At 46.2% G+C, this 26,673-nt stretch overlaps 1 protein-coding gene across 2 annotated transcripts in view; it reads right to left on the bottom strand.

Moving 5' to 3' along the window:
• palld (palladin, cytoskeletal associated protein) overlaps window positions 1–26,673 on the bottom strand; it is a 149,167-nt gene that overhangs the window by 71,001 nt on the left and 51,493 nt on the right. For both annotated transcript variants that reach the window (XM_080736526.1, XM_080736527.1), the window contains exons 3-10: window positions 13,807–13,982; window positions 12,484–12,550; window positions 10,725–10,818; window positions 9,812–9,880; window positions 6,946–7,087; window positions 6,734–6,757; window positions 4,977–5,096; window positions 2,615–3,098 (exon numbers count right to left, since the gene is read on the bottom strand). In XM_080736526.1, the coding sequence (XP_080592652.1) occupies window positions 2,615–3,098; window positions 4,977–5,096; window positions 6,734–6,757; window positions 6,946–7,087; window positions 9,812–9,880; window positions 10,725–10,818; window positions 12,484–12,550; window positions 13,807–13,982 (1,176 nt within the window). The remainder of the gene's footprint in view (window positions 1–2,614; window positions 3,099–4,976; window positions 5,097–6,733; window positions 6,758–6,945; window positions 7,088–9,811; window positions 9,881–10,724; window positions 10,819–12,483; window positions 12,551–13,806; window positions 13,983–26,673) is intronic.

Raw genomic sequence — 26,673 nt, 5'->3', positions numbered from 1 at the left:
ACCAGTTCTTTAACTTAATCTGTGATCAACTGGAGCGATAGAATGATCCATGTGTTGCACCTGGATCCTTGAAATTAATAAAATGTTGAGGATCACTGCTTTACTTAACCCATTTAGGCCTAGAATTGTTGAATGCTTTAACCAGTGAAAAATAGCAGATCTACAAGCTCACAGCGCGGCACCGAGTGCCGCGCTGCAAGCTTGTAGATCTGCTATTTTTGAAAAAGATGTGAAAATGTGTGCAAATCTTTGAGTATATGCATTTTCAAAGCGAACATTTGTAACTCAAATTTTGCTTCTGGGGGGTCCCTGGAACTAAATATTTTGAGATGGGGGTCCGTGGCTAAATAAATATAATTTTGGGGGTCCTTCACATGAAAAGGTTTGAGAACCACTGACATAGTAGTCATAATAGTCTCTCAAGAACAGACTAACTGAGCTCCATTTAATATGCTGTCTTAACTTATCGTGTCTTTTCATACAGTATAATGGTCACTGTGACAGTTAAAAACATCAAAAAGCGAGTGAGCGTTCTCCCTTTGTTGTTTAAAGACAGGATACGTGACAGACGACCAACAACATAGGAAGTTATGGCTGTGATAAGATCAGGGGTCGCAGGTCACGGTGACTACAGCCAGAGGGCTGTGTTGTCAGCGCGTGTCCCCTCCTGCGGGTCACCTGGGGAAACAAAGGAGTCTGACCCCTTTACACAGAAACACGCCCCCTTTAGTCAACAGCTGTTTTCACTGTGCAATTACAGAAGTGAATTGACTGGGGAGAGGCCCGGGGCATGCGAGGGCTAGCGCGCGCGTGTGTGTGTGTGTGTGTGTGTGTGTGTGTGTGTGTGTGTTTGCTATCCGCGCGCCTCACCGCGGGGCGCTGATCGTTTCTGGCAGCGCGCATACTGTATATACGCGAGTGTCATTAGATTACTGTGTAACGGCCCCGGGAGGGAATCAGCTTTTATTGTGATCCTGCTGCTTAGAGGAAACCACCAGGGGGAGGTTGTGGGTTCAAATCCACCAGGGAGGGAAGCCGGGCGGAGAGGGTCATAATTGTCACTGCACATACATTATTCCAGTATTCCAGTACAGTAGGCTATATAGGGGCTGGGGTGGCAGTGTTGGATGGGAGGAGTAGGACGAAGGCTCTACTGTACGTCCTCCCGGTGGGGGCTCCTCACTGGTAGGACAGTATGTGAATTGGTAGGATGCAACTGCAGTGACAGCACAGAAATGTGTGTGATGGAATTCATTGGTATAACGTAGTTATAAAAAAAAAACATAGTTATTTTTATACAGAACTGCAAACAATATGCCAGCAAGTCAAGACTTTTACTGTACAATGCAGCACGTAAGCTAATGATCAGCCATTCACGCATCACACCCTCATATCTGGATGCGTAGTTGCACGCGGGTGTCGCGCAGAGAAAGTAGCCCATCTACAATTGCTTGTGACGCGTTGTGAAGCTTGTAGATCGAACCATTTGAGGCGCGCGACACCCGTGAGCGACCAGGTATAACTCAGGCTCGAGCCACGCGGCCATGTGGTTTACCTGTGCGTCTCTGTGTCCTTCCCTCTGCCCTTCACTCTGGAAGCACACGGTCAACAGTGTCAGTGTGCGTTCGTGTGGGGACATCACACAGACTCACAGATAGATCCAGAACACATGAAAAACACTGCTGGGGCCCAACATACTGCTGTAGCAAGCTTTGTGTGTTCATGCATCATGCATTGCAATGCCATCTCCCCTCGCTCGGATGCTGATTACCACACTAGTACTACGGAACATGAGCTAGATCATAGTAACACTGAAAACAACCATGTACAGTAGTAAGCTTCTCTGAAAAGATGGAAAGAACACTTTTGAACATTTATAAGAAAGAAGGACAGAAAGAAAGAAAGAAAGAAAGAAAGAAAGAAAGAAAGAAAGAAAGAAAGAAAGAAAGAATATAATCCATATTGTCCAGAACAAAGCCTACCGTAGGATTCAACAAAATGCATGAGCAAGCAAACCCCAGTCCAAGCGGAAGAGGCTTGTACACACACACACACACACACACACACACACACACACACACACACACACACACACACACACACACACACACACACACACACACACACAGGGGAACTGGCACGCAACACAAAGCCATTCAATCAGAGACACAGACAATCTGCTGTGCAGCTCCTGGTCATGTGATCGGGGAGGGAGCGCTACAATAGTCCCATTCCTGGGCATGCGGACAGAGGTCAGACATGAACAATTGGACTCATCCAGTGAAAGCCACACAGAGAGGATCTGTTTACAGCAGCCATGGACGGGCGGGCAGCAGCTGGCAGACTGGCCCTGGCCCTGGCACACACACACACACACGGCACTCTCCCCACTCCGGCACAAAGACAGCGGAATGCTTTTGTTGCGCATATAGGGCCGGCCCGGGGTTTCCCCTTTAACTCTTTCATGAAGCTGAACGCACTGAGACACAACGCTATCAGTTGCACAAGGCTGTCTGTCAGTCTGTCTGTCTGTCTCCTACTGGAGGCTGATGTGACAACAGTCCCCTGGGGCAGGGTGGTGGCGGTGGTGGTGGTTTGCGGGGAAGGTACTCACAGCTTTGGCTTGGGCTTGGTGGGCAGCGGAAGACCCTCCTTCACCGGGGACGGCGACAGCTTGGCCGGGGGCGGGGGCGAGTCCGGAGCCACCTGGGCTGCTGGAGGCGGGGCGGGTGCAGGTACCGGGGCGGGGAGTTCCGACCGAGGCGCTGGCGGCGGCAGCGGAGGTGGGCTGGGGGTCTGGCCGTTCTGCAGGGGGCCGTCGGCCTTGACCTTGGCCTCGGGGCTCGGGGCCGTCTGTGCGGGGAGGGGAGGAGGAGGCGTCTGTGCGGGGGGAGAAGGAGGAGGAAGCGCGGGCGCGGCGGCGGCGCTGGGCCAGATCTCGTACTCGTTGACGTGGAAGCCCTCTTGGCCGGCCGGGGCCTTGGGCGGCACGTCCAGCAGGCTGATCTCTGTGGGCGGGGGAGGAGGGGGGAAGGGCGTGGTGTCCTCGTACCCGGAGCTGTCCCCGGACACGCCGTTACTGGACGAGTCCTCCGCGGCTGAGGGAGAGACAACGGCGGAGCACGTAAAACAGCTGCCCACACACACACACACACACACACGTCCTGGCTTTGTTTTAAAGGGACACTTTGTCTATTTAGAACCAACATACTAATGATGTAAGGAAGCAAAATGTCTGTTTTGTGTCATTGCAAAACCATTCCTATCCTACATCATAACAATGGGATTTAGGTTCAATATCATCAAAGTGTATCCTAAAATCTGAAGGTGTAAAATGAATATATTTTGTATTAGTGTGTACCTTTGCTGATTGTTCCAAATACATTTGCATCTGTTCGAGTGCCGCTTGCAAACCTCACTGAGAATTCTATGAAAGATGCTATTCAAATGTCATATGTATCAGTATCATGCGAGCGTGCGTGATGCGATGCCTGATCATCCCTGGCCCCATATATCCCGCTCAATGGTTTCATCCATTTGAACTGGGGGCGGGGCCGCAGCCTGCGACTCACTCACTCACACTCACACACTGACACAGTGGAGACATTTCAACGGTCATAGACTAATCTGATGCATTGCAAAAGTAAGAAGAATCAAACGTTTTTCCAACTCATGTGAATTAACTTATCCCTGACCAGCTTCGACTGATTCATATTTAGATCTCTTAGTAGGAAAACAACTTCGGAATATCAACTTTGGCAGTGCTGTTACGGTGCTGTGCTGTTAGATCTGTAATATGCTGTTGTTATATATCATATGGCTCATGGTTGACAGTCTACAGGCTAGTGCGCCCCCACAAGGGTGGCGGGTGCATCCGACAGCCAGTTGTGTGTCGGGCACCAAAATTCACCCTTACCCCCACACGCACACACACACACACACGTATAATATCTATACGCTCTTGTGATGCCGTTAGCAGAACAGATGCATGTATTAAGTAAGCAAAGCAACAGCCGGGCCCAGTCAGGATGATGCACTTCCTGTTTATTTGGAGCTTCCTTCCCGAATGTGCGGTGACTATACCGTCCCTTTTACTACATGATGACACATGTACACATCCATCTCACAGAGAACACACAAGTGTCACATCATCATCTGGCCTGGAGGAAACTCCATACAGACTTTATCACCGTGCCAAAACCACAAGACCTCCATGGAAGACAACTGGTCTCATGGAAGGGTCATTTTTCTATGGGGACGACTCATCCGTGCTACAGTCATGTGGCATTAGCTGAGGATGGACACGCGATGCTGTACTATTGGGGCTGTATTGAACCTCTCAAACCATATACACATTGTATGAGTATTCGTGTGGCATTCGTTTTCCAGTTCTTTTGGGGAAAACGGTAATCTGTCTTGTCTCAACCAGTTTCATTTACTGGCCGCATTGCCCGTAGCTTGATTCCCAACTGGGAGAATTACTGAATATTGCATGTCATCCCATATTTTTCTGTCATTTTTTTCTTTTCTAGTCTAACAAAGGCAACACGGCTAAAAGCTGCGATCCCTCATGTTTTTGGGGATAACATGATCAATCCATATGATAGAGTGTTATCACAATGTAACTAACAAGGACCACACCAGAGGGAGCTGATCTCATTCCCTCCAGATTCGGCACAAACATGGGGATGAATTCATTCTAAAATTATGTCACCAAAATGTGGAATGCCCTACCATCATCAGCCATCAAATAGTGTGACTCCCTCCATACCCTCCTTCAAAACCACCATAAAAGAGCACCTGTCTGCAACAAGTCTAGTAGCTTGAAAATAAATGACCCTCCACAGTTTTTCTCTAAATATACTTTTACTGCTCCTAGTATTGATGCTTTCTTGTATAATTTATGAACATTCTTTTAGCATTACTGTATAATTGTCCTCAATGAATCAATCAGTTAATCAAAGTGCGTAGAGTACCTGCAGAGACGGAGAGTTGCGCCGTGCTGCTCACAGAGCCGTAGGAGTTGGTGGCGGAGCAGCAGAACAGCCCGCCGTCCTCTGGGAAGGCCTCGGCGATCACCAGGGTACAGATCTCCTCTGGAAACAAACACACCGTCAATCATCATCATACCATCACTAACTACATTTACTACGTTTCAAACATTACATTTTGACTGTGAGTCGTATGACAGTGTTGTGTGAAAATAACAGTAACATAGTTTGTCCCTGCTAGTGTGAACTAAGCAGCAGGGTGTAAACGTAAAGGGTTGTAAAAAGGGGCGTAAGCAAACGTAGAGGGACCACCATGTAATATTTGATCCTGGCTCCTTCTGGCTGCGTGTCAAAGGTGTCTCTGAGCAAGTCACTTTACTGCTTCCGATGAGCAGGTTGATGCGTTGCGTGGTTTAGTCCACCGTTGGTGTGTGAATGTTTGTGTGAATGGGTTAATAAACATTGTAAAGCACTTTGGAGAAAGGCGCTATATAAACACACCATTTAATTTAATTTATTTATCTAATCCCTACTTTCTTAACTCTCTTAACCAAATCCCTTCACCGAAAACAGCAGACCTACAGTAGATCTACAATTTTTTGCAGAATGTTCACCCCCAGAACAGGGATGCTACAGTATGCTAGGGCTCATGTGAACGACACTGACTTATGCTTGACGAACAGGTGGATAGAATGGCTAGCGCAGTCCTGGAAGAGAGTGACATGTTGACTCTCTCACTTGTTTGTAATGAGAGGCTAAGAGGGCAAATGATGGACAGGTAGACAAATGTTATGTTGTTCAGGGTGGACTGATGATTGACACAGCCACGGCAGACAGCTGACTCACAGGCCAGAGGCACAGCAACAGACCAGACAGACAGACAGACACGACTGGGGAATGAGAGACAGACACACGCAAGGTTGTGCATGTATGTGACAATTCCAGTAAGACAGACAGACAGACAAGGGGAAAAAGGAGGGGGCCTAGTTCAGACCCCTGGGGCACCCAGGAGGTCAAAGAATTACATAGGGTTGAAGTGGTTAAAACACTTCCGAGTGCACGCACGTACACACACACTTGAGACAGATGTTCAGGGAAGTGTGCGTGACTCACCGCGCTTGTGTCAGAGCGTGTCAATACCTGTTTTGTGACACGATCGGGAAATAGTCTGCGTAAAGTGTCGTGTATGTGTCAGTGTTTGTCTGGGCCGCTGTTGTGCGTGTGTTTACGTGTTTGGGGCTGGGGGGTGTTGGGGCCGGGGGAGGGGGGGCGGGCTGTTTCAAACTTTCCCAGGGACTCCCTTCTGACTGAGCGCCGAAAGAGTGACGGCGATGACGAAGATCAAAACTTTCACGACAGACTGTAATCGACAGCACAGAGGAGTGTCCCCAGACATTCCTAACAGAAACGCTGCTATGGAAACCATGGTGTAGTATAGTTTAATGATGACATGTTTCATACGCTGTTCGACAAACGCAAACTGTGACTACACTGGATCGGGCTCTATGATCAGACTGACAGCATTATTACAAAACTAAGTGGGATTTTATTGTTGACGGAGTGTAAAAATTGAACTTTACAGGTCCATTGCAGTTACAGATACCAATTGTATCCAAACTGGAGAGAATACTCCTGGATACAGGATAAACAAGTGAAATTGGAAGTTATGAAACAAAGTAAAAAAAGGGACAACATAATTTGAACTTGTAAATGAGATAAACGTGGCAAAAGGAGGCACCTACCTGATTCTGCAGCAGAACGTGGCTCTGGAAAACACAACACAACATCACAGCCATGGGGGTGTGGGTGGAAGAAAAGAGAGAAAACATTGGTTTAGTTTTTTAATAGATTAAATCGATGAGTTCATTAACTGTTGCAGCCCAAAACAAATGGGAGGGAGGGAGAGAGAGAGAGAGAGAGAGAGAGAGAGAGGGAGAGAGAGGGAGAGACTCACTCTTCTGGAGGATGCGGAAGTCCGGCGAGTCCTTGATCTCCTCTCCCTGCCGGGACCAGCGGACCTGCAGCGGGGGGGTCCCCCGCACCCTGCACTCCAGGACCACCACCTGGCCCTCGGACGCCTGGGCGTCCTGTAAGAGCTACACACACACACACACACACACACACACACACACACACACACACACACACACACACACACACACACACACACACACACACACACACACACAGTAAAAACTGTAAATTTACCATTTTATAACTCAGAGTGTGTACATTTCTACAGCTGCCATGCATAACTCATTTCAAACCCGGTTAAGACGGAAAGCCCAGTTTGGCTACAGGAGATATTACACTTTCAGCTTCATGCAATCAATAATACACCTCATCAAACCAGTTTGTAGGGGTTCGGGTACCACCAAGGGTCCGAGTGGACATTCCTGGGTCTGGGTCAAGTCAGACAGTTAACTGAGGATTTTACAGTGTAGATTGAGGTCCCAGAGATAAGGGTAAAACACAGTGTTTCTCAAACATTTTCACTGTCAAGAAGAACTCCCAAATCGATGGAAGATTTTGCGCCCTGCACCCGCATATAACTTTTTTTCCAAATAGCCTAAAAATAAAATAGGACATAATGAGTGTTCAAACCTCATTTTGCTGGGGACCTCCTGGAACCCCCTCCAAGGACCCCCTGGGCGTCCCCACACCCCACTTTTGAGAAGCAGTGTGAAACAGATAAGTGGATAGTGACAGCGAGAGGGGGCGAGGTGGGGGTCAGTGGGCATTGACCCTCATCCACAGTGACTATATGTCACTACAGCACTACGAGGACAGCTGTCCGGCCAGCTGTGTGACAGCCTCTAGTGCAGCGGAACGGAGGTGAAACCATCCGTGAAGGGGCTTGGGGCGCATTGTGTGGCCTCTCCAGCCATTCAACAGGGGCCGCAGTGGAACGAGAACGCTGGATGCGTCTGTCGGCACGAGACACTCTTTCACTTGATCTAAGAGCGAATGAGCAGCTCTATGAGTCGCCGCTGTCTCTCTCTCTCTCTCTCTCTCACCCTTTGGGTATATTTTTGGAACACAAGGGGGTGGTATGTTCAGTATGTACGTACATCATTCATTTGTCAGACAGTCTGTTTGTGTGTGTGTGTGTGTGTGTGTGTGAGAGTGTGTGCTGGGGGAGTGGATGACATCACAGGGCTGACTTCACTGAATGATCATCGCTCGTCCTCTCGCATCATGAAGATGATTAAAGTTCCTTTACGGCTCCCGGGTGAAGAAAATCCAGCTCATTTTGTAATGAGGTGGAAAATGATTTAGGGCGAGTCTGTCTGTCTGTCTGGCTGAGAGTGAAAGAGTGTGGTGATGGAGTTTAACCATTAAATCATGGGTCTTCAACAGGTGGCTCAGAGTTACTACAGGGGGTCCTCCAAAGAGTGATAGAAGGTGTTTTATATTATACAATATATCCATATCCATATCCATACATCCATTTTCCGTGAACTTTATCCAAAAATAGCAGATCTAAAAGCTCACAACGCCTTGCGCTGCAAGGCGTTGTGAGCTTGTATATCGTCTAGAGCTTTGGTGTAAAGGGGAAAAAGAGCAGACAAAGTAGAGAGTGAAAGGTCAGGTTTTATAAGTATTGACGGTTCAAGTAGTTAAATATCTTAAAGCACAAATTGACATGAACCCAAAATACACTGATGATTGTGCTGTCAAACGATGAAACTATATGGAATCTATGATGAGGTAGTGGCGGGGGTCCCTGCTTCATCTCTCTCTCAACTAAGGGGTCCTTGGCCTGAAAACCCCTGAAAATCCTGGTCATATTTCATTGACCGGGGTCCCCCTGGGATCAATAGCATTTTCAGGCCAAAATGATTTTGAAGTTAACATGTTTAGTTTGGTTAAAATCGTTTTGTTTCTTTTGGTATAATAATGCTTTGGTATGTCCATCTTATATTTCTGACTTGTAGCGTGCTATACAAATAAAGGTGACTTGACTTGAAGCGCTGCCTCCTTGGCCCGTCACAGGAGACATGGAGGCGAGGTGGAGGCGAAGAGGGTGGGGAGGAAAGGAGCGTCAGAGAAGAGATGGAGGAGGAGGAGGATAGCTCCTCTCACCACACAGCCAATGTTTTAGCTGACCCCTGCCTGTGAAAGCCACAATACCGACTACTAGTGTTATTACAGGGAGACAGAGTGTGTGTGTGTGTGTGTGTGTGTGTGTGTGTGTGTGTGTGTGTGTGTGTGTGTGTGTGTGTGTGTGTGTGTGTGTGTGTGTGTGTGTGTGTTCTAATTCCATTCCCCTGCTTCAGTGAGGAGGACCAAAGTAAATAAAAGGGAAAATGCTGCATTTAGCTGCAGAGCTCATTTTCCACAGAGCTGTCTGTCATGTCACAGGGGTTTCAGTTGGGGGTTCAGCTCATGTTTAGGGGGCGGAGCCGCAAATCCAGAATGTAATTTTAATGACTGAAATGTAGTGAGGAAAGTCGTCACTCGTCACTGACCCGAAACGTTACTTCCATAAACGTTCTCCTGTGCCGCGTGCAAGTTGGCAATGGGAAGTAATCTTAAAGGCATTGGAAACAATGGATACATCTACACGGTAAAATCCTGAGAGCTAAAGTAACTATGAGAGTGAAAAAAACAATCCATACATTAATCGTTTACTCCATTGACCAGGGTCCCCCAGTGTTCTGTACTTGTCTTCCTCAGTTGTTCCCTCTACACCAAATCTCTTCACCGAAAATAGACGATCTAAAAGCGTTACTTTTGGCTGAATATTCGGCTATTATGACATGAATAGGGACGCTAGGGTTCATGTGGTTAAATGACTGCTGTGTGAGCAGGCTTACCTTGGTGAACACAGGTGGTGTTGATAGAGGTGTGTCGCCACCATACAGTGAGGAGACTGGACTCTGCATCTGTGAGACAAGACAAAGTCATGTTCAGGACAGGAAGATAATATCAGTATCTGCCTATCTGTTTAAACTAGTGCTTCTCAAAGTCAAAGATATCTTAACCACACAAATCTTGTACGGGAGTCCGTGGCACATTACATTTTCAAATGGGGGTCTGCGGCCACTTTCATAATAATTTGGGGGTCCTTGACATGGAAAGGTTTGAGGATAACTGGTTCAAAAAATGACTTTCCTTCAGGTTTGACCATAGGGAACTGTATAATGTACTGTATTATGTCTATGTACTGTACAATACCGGTACATGCACCTACCCTTCATTTGCCCTGGCTGAGGGGGTGATACAAGGACTGAGTCATACTTTAACCCAAGGAGTGTAAAAGTGGATAATGGGAGAATACGACAGATGTCCAATCAGTGCAAGCTAAAGTGCCACAGCCTACTGCAGTGGTTCTCAACCTGTGTATCGGGACCCCCAGGGGGGTCCCCAAATTATTTTGGGGGGTCCCCAGATGATTAACTTAATGTGCAACATTGTTTTCTCACTCAACAGTAAACAAACCAACATAAGGTTTAAGTGCATAGAGGGTATCTACACATTTCTAAGGTGACAATTTAAGGACTTTTTAATATCTCTAAAATGACCAATTAAACATTGTCCAAATTGTCAAATATTAGAGGCAGAAATTGTGAAAATATCAATGCCAGCCTGACAGCGTGTCGCGGGTTCAAATCCCCATCCCGGTGACGTTTGCTGGGTGTCAATCCCCATCTCTCTCTCCATTTCCTGTCTATCTACTGTCCTATCAATAAAGGCATAAAAAGCCAGCACACAATGTTGCGTTCTTACCCGTTGTGAGGGCTGGGACATGGCCTGCACCAACGTGGTCCTGGGTGAAGACGAGCGGATGGTGAACGACATGGAGGTGGTCTTCTTCTGAACTCTATACCATAAACACAATAACAGGAAGGATAAATAACGTCACTCGTTTCAAATACAACCCAAAACCAAAGACATTATTTCTCAGAAGAACGTGGAGATAGGAAACTTCCTCGCAGAGGCCAAATGCTTTCGGGCAAGGATATTAATTACTCGGGAGACAGCATAATAAAACAGTCTCAGTGGCGATTGAGATGACATCACGCTGGATCGTGAGGGCTGATACTTCCATGTGTAAACATAGGAGGAGGAGGAGGGGGTATAGAGGATGGTTGGAGATGTTGCAGATAATGGCTGAACTTAATACAGCAGAGATAGAGACAGAAGTGATATATACAACACCAATAGAAATGACGCAATCAAAATGCAGCTGGCAAAAGCCACCAGCGAAGACATGCAGGCTTTATGCAGTAGCCGGAAAAAATAACTAAAATGTTGTACTTGAGTATCAACACTGCAATGTAGAAATACTCTGTTACAAGCAAAAATCCGGAATTCAAAATGTACATGAGTAAAAGTACAAAAGTATTGGTATCAAAATATACTTAAAGTACCAATAGTAGCGAGTACTCATTATGCAGAATGACCCATTTCACAAGTTTTCAAATGTATAAAACTCTTTTGGATCTACAAGCTCACAACGCATGACACATTGTGAGCATGTAGATTGGTTATTTTCAAATGGTCAAAATGTATGTAAGTACAATACTTGTCTTTGAGATGTAGAAGTAAAAGTATTGAACATTTTTGATTTTCAGTTAGGTAAAGGTAACTCACTCACTACCATTGATTAGATACAACAGGATTATTTTACAAGCCCCCACTGCCATTGACGAGAAATGACAGATTTCTTTATTTTCTTTAATTTATTACTAAGCTGCTGAAAAAGTAGCACATCTTGTTTTGACCCGGAAACAGCCTAGAGACCGCAGTATAAACAATCCTAACTACTGTAGTTAGCTTGTATCTCTGGAAATGGTTTGATGGATTCACATGCAATATTTTGTCAGTACTTGAGTACATGTACTTAGTTACTTTACACCACTGGCTTTATGCATGAACGAGAGAGAGGAAGAGAGAGGCAGAGAAAGAGGCAGAAAAGGGGGGAAGAAATTGAAATCCCTAAGGAGAGTCAAAATGAGGTTAGAAGGTACAAAGTTTAATGTATGCCGGTGGGTGCAGGGGGAACATGCATGGCCACCAGGGTCATTTCTGTAGCATATTAACCCTGCTGGCCGCTCATTAGCTAGAATGGTAGCCAGTGTGCCGGGGTCGGGGTAACAGATTACAGCCTGTTGGGATTGTAGGCAGTTTGCAGTGGCCGGGGTAATGGCTGTTTAAGGGTGTAGTTAAATGGAAGCATGCAGTGGGGCTGATTAGCTGCTGCGGTGTCCAATTAACCTGCTCTGTGGGGGGGTTAGAGTTCAGAGGGTCATGGGTAGGGCATAATTGCAGATACCAATGTCGTCAAAAGTTAAAATAATGGCCTATATAAGGGCGAAACCAATATATCGGTCATGCACACACACACACACACACACACACACACACACACACACACACACACACACACACACACACACACACACACACACACACACACACACACACACACACACACACACACACACACACACACACACACACACACACACACACACACACGTACTGAGGCATGGCTCCTGATCTGGACTTGGACGTGGAACTGTCCCCTTCTGAGTCTGACGATGACGCTCCTGCATTGGGAAACAGAGAAACAGAGAAATGTAGGTTTCCATCGTGGCATTCTTTCACCAAAACCTTCACCACAGTGCATGACACATACAGCACACCGCTGTGCTAACACTGATGACGGCATGTGGAAGTAATGTGGTCGTTACGTTTAATGAAAAGAAAACAATTTCTAAGCTGCATAATCATCTATTCAAAGTGATGGCATGAAATGACCAAGAGTGGAAGAAACTACCGGTATTAGTACAAGTACTAGAAATTGAGTAGCTTTTTCATGTACAGTATCTTCTTTTCTTTCTTTTTTTAACATTAAAAACATCTGTAATTCTACTGTAGTTCACGCTTAAGCTACGTTTTAATTTCTCTATTAAATAACCAGCTATTTTATATGTTCTGTCATGGTTGATCTTTGCATATTGTGATTTTTATTTTGAAGCATATACAGATTCTGTTTATACTTGTCATGTGAAAACTGCTACATGCGTTTGACTTGTCTTGGCTTCTGAAAAAGGGTTCCATGTTCCCAGGGTCCTATACTGTATCTTCCCCAGTTCTACATAACCATGTCCTCCGGGCCTCCACTGTTTTTACATCACTTGGCCTTCACAAGGCCTTGAGGCTTGTGAAGAGTTCCAGAGAGAGTCACTATAGACTGGCTAAAGTTATTGGCTAACTTGCTAATGTAAACAGACTGGCTGCAAGTATGTAAGTGAGTGTTGCAGAGCTACAGAAACAGGAGATAGGCAGGGTAGGAGCCTATCTCCTGTTTCTGTAGCGTGAGGGCAATCAATGTACATGTAAACCCCCCAGCCATGACGTACAAGTACTTGCCCCCATTAGGGCCCATTTCATAGTCTTTAGTTTGGTAAGATCCGGGCAAGGAATCAAACACCAATCTCCCAATCTCAGGGTGGACACTCTAACCACAAGGCCACTGAGGCTGGCTACAAGTGGGCAACATCAAAACCTACCGGTATAAATGAACTAGGGCAGGGGTTTTCAAAGCGGCACCCTGGGGTGCCACGACGGCAGTCCAGGGGTGCCGCAAGATAATTTGATAATATTTGAAATTTATTTGGACATTTAAAAATATATTTAGTGTAATTTTAAACTTGAAGTACAAAGTTATTTTCAGTCAGTTCTAACCAAAATGGCTATTATCTCAAAGTTTTGGAACCATAGCATCCTGAACAAGATAGCTACCAACAGCAATGTCACTAACTAGGGTGTTCGGCTGTGTCTCTATCCTGCAGTGTCTGACCTTCGATGTACACCTCTGCTGAGGTGTTGTCGGCTCCCAAGCTGTTGGACGCCACGCAGGTGTAGCGTCCCGTGTCGTCCTCGAAGGCCTCGGTGATCACCAGCGTGTGCAGGTCACCATCCCTGCAGATCTGGATGTCGGGGGAGTTGTGCAGCTCGCGGCCCTCGCAGAACCACCTGCACATTGGGGCGACAGACAAGTCACATCCGCCGTCACTCGCTGGACATGTACATACCTTTACGACTCATTAAACCCAGGGGTTCTCAACCTTTCCAAGGCCCTAGTTCAGAACGGCAGCCCAAATTCCGTGTTGTGGCCTGTCCAATTTGTTGATTTCCGCAGACTGTACAGCGGATTTTATTTAAATGTGAATCACATTACACACATTCCTTAGCCGTGTTCAGACTGCATAAAAAAACAATCCAACTCCAATCTGGATAGGAAATCAGATTTGGGCAGCCAGTCTGAACAAGGCCTAAGGTCACAGACCCCCATTTGATATATATGTTTTATTTCTGGGACCCCAATTATCTACACTGTAGTGCAGGGGTAGGCAACCTTAGGCACGGGTGCCAACATTGGCACGGGGGAGAGTGATCATTGGCACACTGGCAGAAGTGTGTGAGAGAATTAAGTCACCTAATTTGCAGCAAATTACATTCCTGCAAATAATTCTACATTAATTAAAATTCTGAACTTTGACATGGGGAGGGAATCGGGGAGATAGGTGGATTATTGCTGAGTCTAATGATCATTATAACAATGTCCTGACAATTAAAATATGTCTGAATTTTTGATGGGGTGTCATTAAAATTTATGTTGACATGGCACACTATCTAGAAACTAAAAACATGGCACTTCGTTTCCAACATTATCAGTCATTTGGCAGGGGATCGACCCCTGGAACCACCTCACGGACCCCCTGGGGCTGGGGGGCCCCAGACCCCAGGTTGAGAACCAATACATTAACCACTGAAAGGGTCATGAAACCCAGTTGAAAACTACAGCAGGGTAAAAACATGGCACAGCCACATGAGACTGACCTTATAGTGCACTGTCATGTAAGCAAAACAGCTGCAGCTAATCTAATAAATAACAGCTTAGATTTTAAACTGCCTGCTGACTACTGTAGCTCTCTCCACATAAATCTAACACACCCATTAGCTGCAGGTGTGTTGCCTTTCGATGAACTGTAGAGAACTGTTACTGAAGTTGAAACAGAGGCTGAAAAACAACCAAAAGACATCCAAAGCCAGGGTACCAAAAACAGTAGCCTATAAGAACAAGAATAAAAAGAGTCTGCACACCTCTCTGACTCTTTTTTATTCTCGTTCTGAGACTAGTGAACAAACACTCTGTAGCAATGATTACAACAATCAGAATATTTTAGTGCGTTAACCAGTGCACAGACCATAGTGCAGAAAGTCAAGGATCACGGTTTGAATCCGACCTCCGTCTTCTCTCTTACTGTCCTCTCTTTCTACCCTTGATTGGTTTCTCTACTTACTTACTCACCTATTAAGTATGTAAATGACAAGCTGAAAATGCGGTGCAAAGCACAGCATTTACCACCTTGCCCCGGGCTACGTGCCGACACAACTCAAACTTTACATTGTAGATAATATCAAAGCATAAATCTGAAAATGGAAAGACACCTTCAATCACACAGGTGGAACTAATTAGTAAAATCATCCGGTGTATGTTTGCTTTGGAAGGAGAAACTGCACACAAGCTGGCCTCCGTGCCATATATCTGCGAGCATCATTGTTGTACACTAGCCCATAAATGTCAACAGTTCTACCCGTTGCCAAAAGCTCACGGTGGGAGAAGTTTTCTAAATTGTACTTGAGTAAAAGTACAAAAGTATTGGCATCAACAGTAAGTATAAGATCTAACAGCTCACGTTGTGAGCTTATAGTTCAGCTACTTTCATTTCGAATAGACAAAAATAGGGTTTAACTAAGTGATTAATGTACCAATTTACAATTTAGGCATTTGACAGAGGCTCTTAATCCAGAGCGATTTACAATAAGCAAGGTAATACAATCTGGGTGTATTGTGTATAGGCCAAGCACCTATTCAGTTAAATACTTTATATAAAAAAAATGCTATCAAAATGATCTGTATGGTCATTGAGGGTAGGCAAATGCTACAGTAAGTGGGCCAAGGTGGATACCATGACGGAAGCTGTAGGCTACATTATGTTTTGTAATAATAATGTAACAGTAACTTGTGTAACTAAAGTTCTCAAATAATTGTAGTGGAGACGAACAGTGATTCTCATAGTGGGGGTCCGAGGGGATACCAGGGGGTCCCCAGCATCATTAGTAGCATTACAATCATTTTAACCACTTGAATAATATTTTATACTTTGTCTAGTATGTTATTCAAGTGAACGATAACACAAATCTTTGCTTCTGGGGGGTCCCTGCCACAAAATATTTTGAGATGGGCGTCTGCGGCCAAACACATATCATTTTGGGGGTCCTTGACATGAGTAGAAAGTACAATAATCGTCACTGAGATGTGTAGAAGTAGAGTTTACCAGTTTTCAATATTCCAGTAAAGTAAATGTACCTCAGAATTGCTACTTGAGTAGATGTACTTTCCAACCCTGCATAAGCATGCTTTTAGAGGCAGTGATTTATAGTAGGCCGCGTTAGCTGTGATTGATAGTTCTCTTCAATAAAACCCTGTTTGACAGACAGCACCCATTATTCTTCCTGACAAATACTTGAACTTAAACAGGCCTTTGCAAAGAATGTGATGGAGGCCTGCCAGTCCAACTCAATGAGAATAAAATCCCCTCATACACACACGAGCCTCGCGCACGCACGCACGCACGCACGCACGCACACACGGGGCACACACACACACACACACACACACACACACACACACACACACACACACACACACACACACACACACACACACACACACACACACACACACACACACACACACACACACACACACACACACACAGGGTATGCCCGCGTGTGGGTTTCCGTCCCTGCTCAGCCTCAGCGGGCCAGAGGCATTGACATGACCTGGTGTCATGGAAATGCAGACACGCCCCTTGAACATAGACCTCCGCCCCAACCTCCCTCACCCCTCCTTCCTCTCTGTCAGAGGCCTGTATTTGCAGGCAGGAGAAGTCAGGCCCGGCGGGGCTCGCCTGACGGTCGGTACCACCTACTACAGCACCGTTAGTTTGTCTGTCTGTAGCCTGATTTATATACTTTGTGTCGCACGCATTGTGAGATTGTTGTTTGGTGCAGTTTCGGGTGTAGTTCGGCTATTCTCAGCGTGCGACACCGCCGTATGACCGATTATAAATTAAAGGCAGTGTAAGTGATAGTTTTTGTTTTTTGTTAAAGCTCTCTATATATCGAATATAGCTCTATATATAGACTATCCAATTCCATCTCATCAGGAGAGAGTACACATTTTATCAGCTCAGCTTACATTTTATAGTGTTCTAGTTGCTTGTGCCATCACTTTGGATTTCACTTGTTTTTCCTGTTGATAGGAGTGTGAACTCACTTCCGACTGAATACAAAATATAAGACCTGAAAATGCGCGTAACAATCCACACCATAACAAATGTCTCATCTATAGGTCCAAATGGTACCTCCCTTGTAACTCCTAGCGCACAAACGGCACCAAATGGACCCGTAAGGGTTGAGTGAAGTTAAAAGAACACTGAGGATTTGCCAGTGTATTGTCTATTGGGGTCCCAGGGATGAAAAGAATGGTATCAAATTCACAGAGTCCTGATCAAACCAGACCCCTTTCCTGACATCAGGCTACCACATCTAATACACTCGCGCGTGCGCACATGCACGCACCCAAACACGCATGCACACACACACTTCTTTCACCTTTTCACCCTTTACATCGGCAGAAGGGGGAGGCGCAGGAATTCGCCAACATGTCGGCAGCACAGCTGTTCCGCTAGACGGCCAGCCATTAAGAACCTTCCAGATATCTTTGAACGCTACATGTACACTTGTACAGTATATAAAACAGAAATTCCCCTCATTCCTCCTACTTGGCCCGGGCGTTAACACCTGCGTTCACCCGCTCCGCTGTCAAACGGCGGGCATAATTTGCGGGCACGAGCTAGCCATTCATCAGCCTCGGAATACCCAGACATAGCCCTCATTCCGTGGGATTTACACCTGTGCCGGGGGTGTGGAGGGCGTGGGGGTGTGGGTGTGGGAGCTAAGGCAGGGAGACGCAGACAGGGAAAGTGAATGAATGGGCCTCGTGCACAGTCAGTGCACGCTGCGTATATACAGTACATTAATGGCAGGGGGAAATGAGAAAGTGAGTGAGTCAGTGGAGCTCAGACAGGACGCATTCATAATGGGCCCCGTCATTAACCAGCTGGATCACGTAGAGAAATTCATCAGTAGCACTGACAGGTGGAGAGATCAGAGGAGATTTAGTCACACTCTCTCTCTCTCTCTCTCTCTCTCTCTCTCTCTCTCTCTCTCTGGCCTCCAATAAAGCACTGCCTTCGCCACCTCCGTAACCTCCCAGTACAATAGAGGCAGGCAGGCCCGTTCCTGCGGCTTATCGCCGCGACCCAGTGAAAACGACGGAAACTTGGCATGCAGCTCTCGCTGCGCGGTCAGACGCCGGTGTGTTAAATGATAGGAAACAAGATCAGGCCTCGGGGAGAAAGGGGGGGCGGGGGGGTGGGGGGGGGGGGGGACATTGCTTGTTCGTGACACGAGCACAGAGGGGCTTATCCAACGTGTGGCACGCCGGCCCCGGAGGCAGCTGGGGGGCCGGTGGGGGCGGGGGGGAGTCATCCGACACACTCCGAGCATGCCTGAGGCTATCTGTTCAGCACAGAGATAACACACACACACACACACACACACACACACACACACACACACACACACACACACACACACACACACACACACACACACACACACACACACACACACACAAGACAGATAAAACACTGGGACAGAACTGCCGATCCTCTCCTCTATAATGCCTGAAACAATCTACCACTCGCGAAGGGGAATCCCCCCCCACCTGAGATGATAGTACGCTTCTGAGCTTCAGCCAGCACTACTCTGCTGCACACACCGCTAGGCCAAGTCATTGGTTAAGAGAACTGATAGTGTCAATCGAAAGCTTTATCAATGAATCAATCAAACTGTAATAACGACACATGTTCCATAAACAAATTACATAGATACAGTACAAAGACAAACGAAGGTGGACGTAGTCCGCAGAAAATCATAAATGCATATACAGGCTTACACTCCCAATGGTTCCACAGTTTAGAGACAACGCTGACCGAAGTCAATAAAGGATTAGTCAGAATTTAAATTACGTTGTTGGCAGAATCAGACAGCCTACTCATACATTTGTACATGAGGTTCCGCAACACAGCGGAGCAGGTGGGATACTGACAAACATTTGGCTTGCACTGCTGCGTCGTGGCACTTCAAGCAGCAGTCTCATGCCATCATTATAATGTCACTGTCGGGCAGAAACCTCGTATCTCCAAGTTTCAAATTTGTAATTTATTTCGCAAAGTAAAGCACTGCTTCATACAAGGCCATCGCACAAAAGTAGTGAAAACAGCGCCTCGCGGTGCGAGGTGTTGTGTGCTTGTAGATCGGCTGTTTTCACTAGTATAAATCATTTTAAAAATGATAAATACAAAACAAACGGTTTTGGACATACAAGGTTTCCACCCGAAAACGACGATAAGCCATCTTGAGTTTCAGCATACTGCTGTTTCTGTAGCACCACCACAAGTGAGCTGTATAGTCTACATATAGTAATAGTTGTGCAAAAAGTTTATATTTTTTGGTGCGCGAAAATAGCAGATCTACAGGCTCCCAATGCGTTGTGAGCTTGTAGATCCGCTAATAGTTTCACAGTGCGACACCGGGCGCGGGACTTGAGTATAAATCACCCTAGCTCGAGGCTGGTTGTTTGAGCAAAGCAATAATAATGTCTGTGTGTGGTAAGTGGTTTGCAAATCCATTTTTCCAGATTACAGGCGGACAGGAGAAGGGAAAACAAGCTGGTGGGGTTCTGGCTGTGCCTGCTGGGAATCAGAAATACAAGGGTTTCGTCGTGGCTTTCCTTTGAGTCACTCCCTGTATCAATCACTGTAGCCTGCGGGTAGCATGCACTGCCATGCTGCCAGTCTGAAGCTTGATGCCACATAATGGACCACAATACACAAACCTCCCTCCTCTCTCTCTCTCTCTCTCTCTCTCTCTCTCTCTCTCTCTCTCTCTCTCTGGAGTCAAATCATTTAGACATGTTCCAGGGGAACGTTTGAAAACACACGTGTGACACACACACACGCACGCACACGCGCACACACACAGTGTGAAACATGACATCATTAATGTATGCACAGCCTGGCTGTGGTTGCTCTGAAGCATACCGTTATGTGAGTCAGGATGAGGCCTGATTGAGGCAAGTGCACCGTGGGACTGTCTGGTCATGACTTGTGTGTGTGTGTGTGTGTGGGGGGGGGGGCGGTATGTCCAGTAACTCGGTGGTTCTCAGATCTTTTCATTTCAAGACCACGAGTCCTCATAACTCTGACAGTGTACATTTATTCACTATCCATTTGGGGGGCGCCCGCTGGCCTACTGGTCCAGGCGCATACCACTTACATAGGCATGGATGCCTGACGGCGTTGCCAGTTCGATTCCTGATCCGGACAACCTTTGCCGCATGTCACTCCCCATCTCTCCCCCCATTTCCTGTCAGTCTACTGTCCTATCAATAAAGGCATAAAATCCCCAAAACAAATCTTTAAAAAAAGGGTCCATTTGGTTCCTAAATATCAGTAAATCAGCGTCTTGGACGCCCCATAAGCAGAGAAACTCGACTACATCTCCGCACAGCTCCACATGGGTCCTAAAACACTAGAGCAACAATGCCCGCCTTAAAAGCATGGATCTCTGTGAGCAACACAGGACTGTTTGACTTTATTTATTTATTTTACAGCAGGGTTTTTTCCGAGCAAAGTTTCCATTCTGGTTATGGCAACACACAAAGGTCCAACCAACCAACCAACCAACCAACCAGCAGCTCTTTTTTTTTTTACTCACTTTTTTTTTTTACTCAAGTCCAAGACTGAAGCCCTCTCTAAATAGGCTCAGCGTGGAATTTAAAGCCCATGGAAATGTAAATCTGTTTGGGCACAGTTTGATGAAACCCAGAGCCGGAGGACAGGGGAACCTCAACCAGCCTGCAGTTCCACTGACAACGGGGGGAAGAGAAGCATAAACTATAAGGCGGCGTGAGCCAGCCATCCCTCCCCCCATGCGCACAACAATAAACCCCCATATTAATCAACCTTAATGATCGCCCCATTATGCATAATTACCGAGTCAACTCATTTAAAAACAGACATATGTCTGGTAATGTTTATTTAATCCCCTCTCTATTTCAGCGGAATGTGCTGAACATGATGAGGGCTCTAAACAACGATTAGCAGCATCTAAACAGCACGCATTTTTCTGCTCGGGCAGAACAGCGAGTGGGGTGGGGGTGGGGGGGGGGGGGGGGGGGGACCAGAGGGCTGAGTCACTTGTGGTCTAGAAGCGAGACATGGGGGCAGGGGTGTCGCACAAAATTTTGGGCCCTGGGTACAAGGATTCACTGTGTTATTTTGTGCTTTAACTATTGAAAAATAGCAGATCTACAAGCTCACAGCACGGCACCGAGTGCCGCACGGCGAGCTTGTAGATCTGCTATTTTTGAAAAATCGTGAAAAAAGTTGTTGAAGTTTTTTTTTTTAAAAACCTATGTTTCTATGTCAGTGGTGCTCAAACCTTTTCATGTGCAGGACCTATAGAGTTCTCAAATTCTGCCCGAACCCGACCATACCCGAACCCAACCCGACATTTAAGGTAGGGTAGGGCCTAAAATGTATGCTAATTAGTCGGGCCGGGTAGGGCCTCGGGCTCAATGAAAAAAGTTTTTTGTATTTTTTTTAAATTATTTTATTAATATTACTCTGTGATAGAGTTCTCATATTCTTTCTAAACCTGACCCGACCCGACGTTTTTGGACTGGGTAGGGCCTAAAATCTAGTCGGGCCGGGTAGGGCTTTGGGCTGGCCCAGTTAGGGCCCAGTTAGGGCCGGGCCTTAATTTTCAGGCCCGTTGAGAACTCTAGAAGGACCCCCAAAATGATATGTATTTGGCCACACAGACCCCCATCAAATGTCCGCTTAAAAAATACATATATTCACACATTTTCAATTTTTTTTCAAAAATAGCAGATCTACAAGCTATTTTTCGATATCTAAAGTATTTTAAGGCCCTCCACCTTGGGCCCTAGTAACTCAGTCCCCCCTTGTGACGCCCCTGCATGGGGGGGGGGGGGGGGACTGAACTGGGGATGAAGGACCTCGACCATCAATGCCCTGCGACGGGAGAGGAAGCGGGGCGTGTGAGAATATCGTTTGTTCCGTACTCTCAGAAAAGAAGGGTGAGGGTGAAAAAAATAAAAAATCATCTTTAGATGGAATTCTTGGCCGGTGGAATTTATTTCCTCCACTTAACTGGATGAATTCTGCAGCCACCCTTTTCCTCTCGCACGCTGCATACCGGAGCACAATGCCGGTGCAAAGAAATCACATCAGTGCACCCACCCATGGACACAATACCATCCTTGGGAATAAGCATGGGGGGATGTGATAGGACAGAATCATTCATTTACATTTTTTTATATTTTGCTGGCCTTTTCTGCCTTTATTGATAGATATATAGTAGACTGACAGGGAATGGGGAGAGAGGGGGGCACGCAGCATAGGTTGTTCGGGATTCGGGACCCGAACACCGCGACTTGCTGTCAGGCTGGATTAGCAGCCTAGGTGCCCAGGCCGCTACGCCAACCATCGGGGCCAGAATCATTTGAAAAGGGGGTCCATTTGGGGGTCATGTGACATGAAGAGGTTCGGAAAGCCCTGCACCGGGGCATCCAGGTGGCACGGGACGGTGGTTAAGTTAACCAGCTTGGACAGGCTCTCTACCCAACACAACTGTTGGGGGGGGGGGGGGGGGGGGGACTGGGAAGCTTGGGTGGGAAGGGCATGTCACTGCAACTCCTACAAGTTGGCCCAACGATAGCATGTTGTCTGCATGTGTTACACACTCCTGGTGAAAGTAGTGTCACCTCGCCATGCAATCAGAGATCCTTGGTCCCCTCTAGCACAAATTGTTCAAATCGGCCTGTTATAGCGCCACCATGAGGCAGATCTTTGCAAAACGCATTTTGGGATATTACTCCTACAGATTTTGTCCAAACATCACACAAATCGGTACAGAGTATCTCTATAGTCATGTGATCAAGACAGATCTTTCCGATATTTCATATTACATCCTAATTGGCCAACGTTGGCTTCCAAAGTTGACAGGATTGGTCCGTTTAGAACAAAATGACTCAAAACGTGAACGCAGCGAGCGATTTCTGTGAAATGTTACATGCACATTTCCACTAGGCTGAAGAAGAAGGTCCCTGAGGATTTAAAGTGGCTTTAATAAAAAAATATAGGCTACATATTAAATAGGATCGTGGCCTAATGTACTGTATATCAATCTGGAGGTCCTTGAAACTCAAAAGCTTGAGAATGGCTGGTCTGCTCCACAGCCTTCCCAAGACCAGCCAGTAGGCGTCTGCAGTTAGTGACAGGGACTGCATGAGAGAATTGGCACAGTGGCTAAATTGGTAGAAAAGGGGAGAGGAGGGGTAATAATAATTGAAAAACCCCTGCACCACATAGAATAGAAACAGACGAAGCGGGAAGAGTTCCGTGCAGGAGACCAAAGCCGAGCATTCTGCCCTGGCCTCCGGCATGCGTGCCGAGGGGCCACAGCTACAGTCTCCTCGCATGACCCTGTTGTTATTTGCTGCTGTTGATGGAAAGTTTTTATGAAAGGAGTCTCGGTTTTCACCACAAACCCAACAAAAAAAGAGCGGAGGCCAGAGAAGCAGACAAGAAGAGGAAGACAGAGGGTTTAACAGCCACATTCGACCTTGACGATACAAAAAGCGTGACAGAGGATAGCCGAAGCCGCCAGCCGGGGCATCATTTAGGAAATGCGTGGAACGCACAGCGGGAGAGAGACACGCACGCCGTGAGACATGCGTGTCTCTCCGTCGTGTCTTTTCATCTGGCCTCGCTGCCAGCCAGCGTGTTCTCTTCTCTCTGAGGCTACAGCGCCGGACCGCAGAAGTCAACCAAAGTGCAACTGGACCAAAAAGAGAGCGGCATCTCTGTCTCTCTTTTATTCCTAATTACAAACTACAATGGAGTCAAATGGTCCGGACTCACAGGCCAGTCATGTTGGTTTTATTATCCACCGCAGTCATGTCTCCCAATTCATGCAAATGCAAAATAGACAGGGGTTCAATTTTCTACTCCTTGCTTGATATGAATACAGTTCTGAGGGTTGGAAGCGCACACACTGTAATATAGTATAATTCATATAAGCCTTTTTTTTTTCTTTTTTTCTTTTTGATTTGTTCTTTCTTGGCCTTTATTGATAGGACAGTAGACTGACAGGAAATGGAGCGAGATGGGGAGTGACACGTAGCAAAGGTCATCGGGATCGGGATTCGAACACGCTGACAGGCATCAGAGCCTATGTCGTATGCGCCTGGACCACTAGGCCAGTGGGTGCCTCCATATAAAGCTTTTTTAAATTAAAAAACATTTATTGTCTCTGCAAAAAATATCTTAGCTCCTTATTGCAGCCATTTATTAAAATGCTACTTAATATAAAGCATCCTGTGATGCAGCCCCTGTCCCTGTCCACAGCCTGAAAACTAATGTTTCAAAAAAATGTTTTCCCTAAGTAGATGGATATGAAATATATTTGTTTATTTTCATAAATTCATTTAATGATGAAGAACAATGTATTAAAGCTATACTGTGTAAGTTGCTCAACTAGTGGTCAGTAGCATTATAGCAAACCGCGGTCGCGTCTGCTTTTGTCGGCCGTTTTTCGTCCGTTTTTCGCCGCGGACCGGGCCTTCAGACCACCGCGTCCGCCTCGCCTCGCCGAGACCTATCCATAGAGGTCTTTCGTGTCCCTCTACGTCTACGAGCCTCGGTTGGGGAGATACATGCTAGACTCCTAGCCCATTGTAAACACTGCAGTGTATTTCCTGAAGAGCTCGGCAGTGTATGATCTGGGCTTTGATTGGCCGGTAGGGAGACACGTGTACAGAATGATGCATATGACGTAATTTTGCCGGGAAAAACAGCCCCGGTCACGGCCACCAGGGCTCAGTAGAACACATATAAAGAAAAGGCTTTGGGAGCTGAAATGAACAGAGTGGGTGTTCTAAAACTTTAGAGATTTAATAATTAGGACAATTTTAAGATTTGTTTTATTAAAAAAGTTACATAGTATAGCTTTAAGTCTCAAATAGGTTTGTCTATTGACCACAAATTAAAGGTCTCTTTCTATATTGATCAATACATAATTATGAATTGTTGCTAGTGTCAGGCAATCATTTGAAGCTTAGTGCTAATATAAGATATTTCCATACACCAAACATTATTATTAATGAAAAACATGTAATGTATAAGACACTGATGATGATGCTGTCAAACAAATCTATGAAGCCATCAAAGCTGCAGCATCACTTGAAGGCACCCCTGTGGAATACTTCCAAGCTAGTCTCTAATCTCTCCACAGTCAACAGACATTGATGAGACAATCAGCTAAATATGGTGAGCTAGCTTTGAAATACTCAAAGTTTTATTGTATTGTTATATTTTATTTTATACAATATATGCAATGGGGTTCCCTGCTTCGTCTCTCAGGGTTTCTTGGCCTGAATAATGTTGAAGATCCCTGCTTTAGACCCACAGGTTTGCTAACAGCCTGGACCAATCAAGAGTGTCACATTACAAATATACTTAGCTTGACCAATAATGTGTATTATTGTGATTGTGAACAGACAGCTCTTGGTACATGATGACAACCATCTCCCCACTGCAGGAGAGGAAGAAGCCATTTGATGGTCGAGTGGCCATTCATATCAGGGGATCCAGCCCTGGGTCAAAGCTCACAGCAATATTACAGACGGAGGACAGCTGGAGACAGTAGACATGCAGACAGACCTACGGAAGTCCGGAAGTCAAAACCAGACGCTCTCCGTGTGGACTTCTCAAGCTGCCTTGCTTGGCAAGCATTGTTTGATGATGTAATGCAGTGGTTCTCAAGGTGGGCTCCAAGGACCCCCTGGGGTCCCCAGCTACATTATTGATAGTTAGGAACCAAATGGACCACTATACAGGTTTCTAATTATCTATGCCCTACAGAAGTCTCTGGACGGGTGCTACACCAGAATGTTACATCAACCAGGAAGAGCACATTACCAAATGCCATTAAATAGGGGTCCGTACTATTGCCAAATGCATGTCAAACTTATTATAACTAGCCCTTACCCGTTCAAAGATATGAGCTCCAAAATGATGTGCAGTGTGTGGGTTATGGGATGTGCACTGTGCATACAGTATATGAGGGATGGAAAGTAACTTTAACTGGTGCTTGCATGATAATATGTAGGAGCATCAATGTAAGAAATACCCGTTTCATTTAATGGCTACACCCCCCCAGCCCGCCCGCCCACCCGCCCACCCGCCTGCGCACACACCCGCCTGCCTGCACACACACACACACACACACACACACACACACACACACACACACACACACACACACACACACACACACACACACACACACAGCTGGTTAAACATGTTGCCTCATGCTAGATGCAGAATAGATTAGCCTCAAGCTAGATGCAGAATAGATAGTAGATACACCATAAAAA

The sequence above is a fragment of the Nannobrachium achirus genome (assembly GCF_963921795.1).
Source record: "Nannobrachium achirus genome assembly, chromosome: 1".
NCBI lineage: Eukaryota > Metazoa > Chordata > Actinopteri > Myctophiformes > Myctophidae > Nannobrachium > Nannobrachium achirus.
This window is presented reverse-complemented; position numbering and strand designations above follow the sequence as displayed.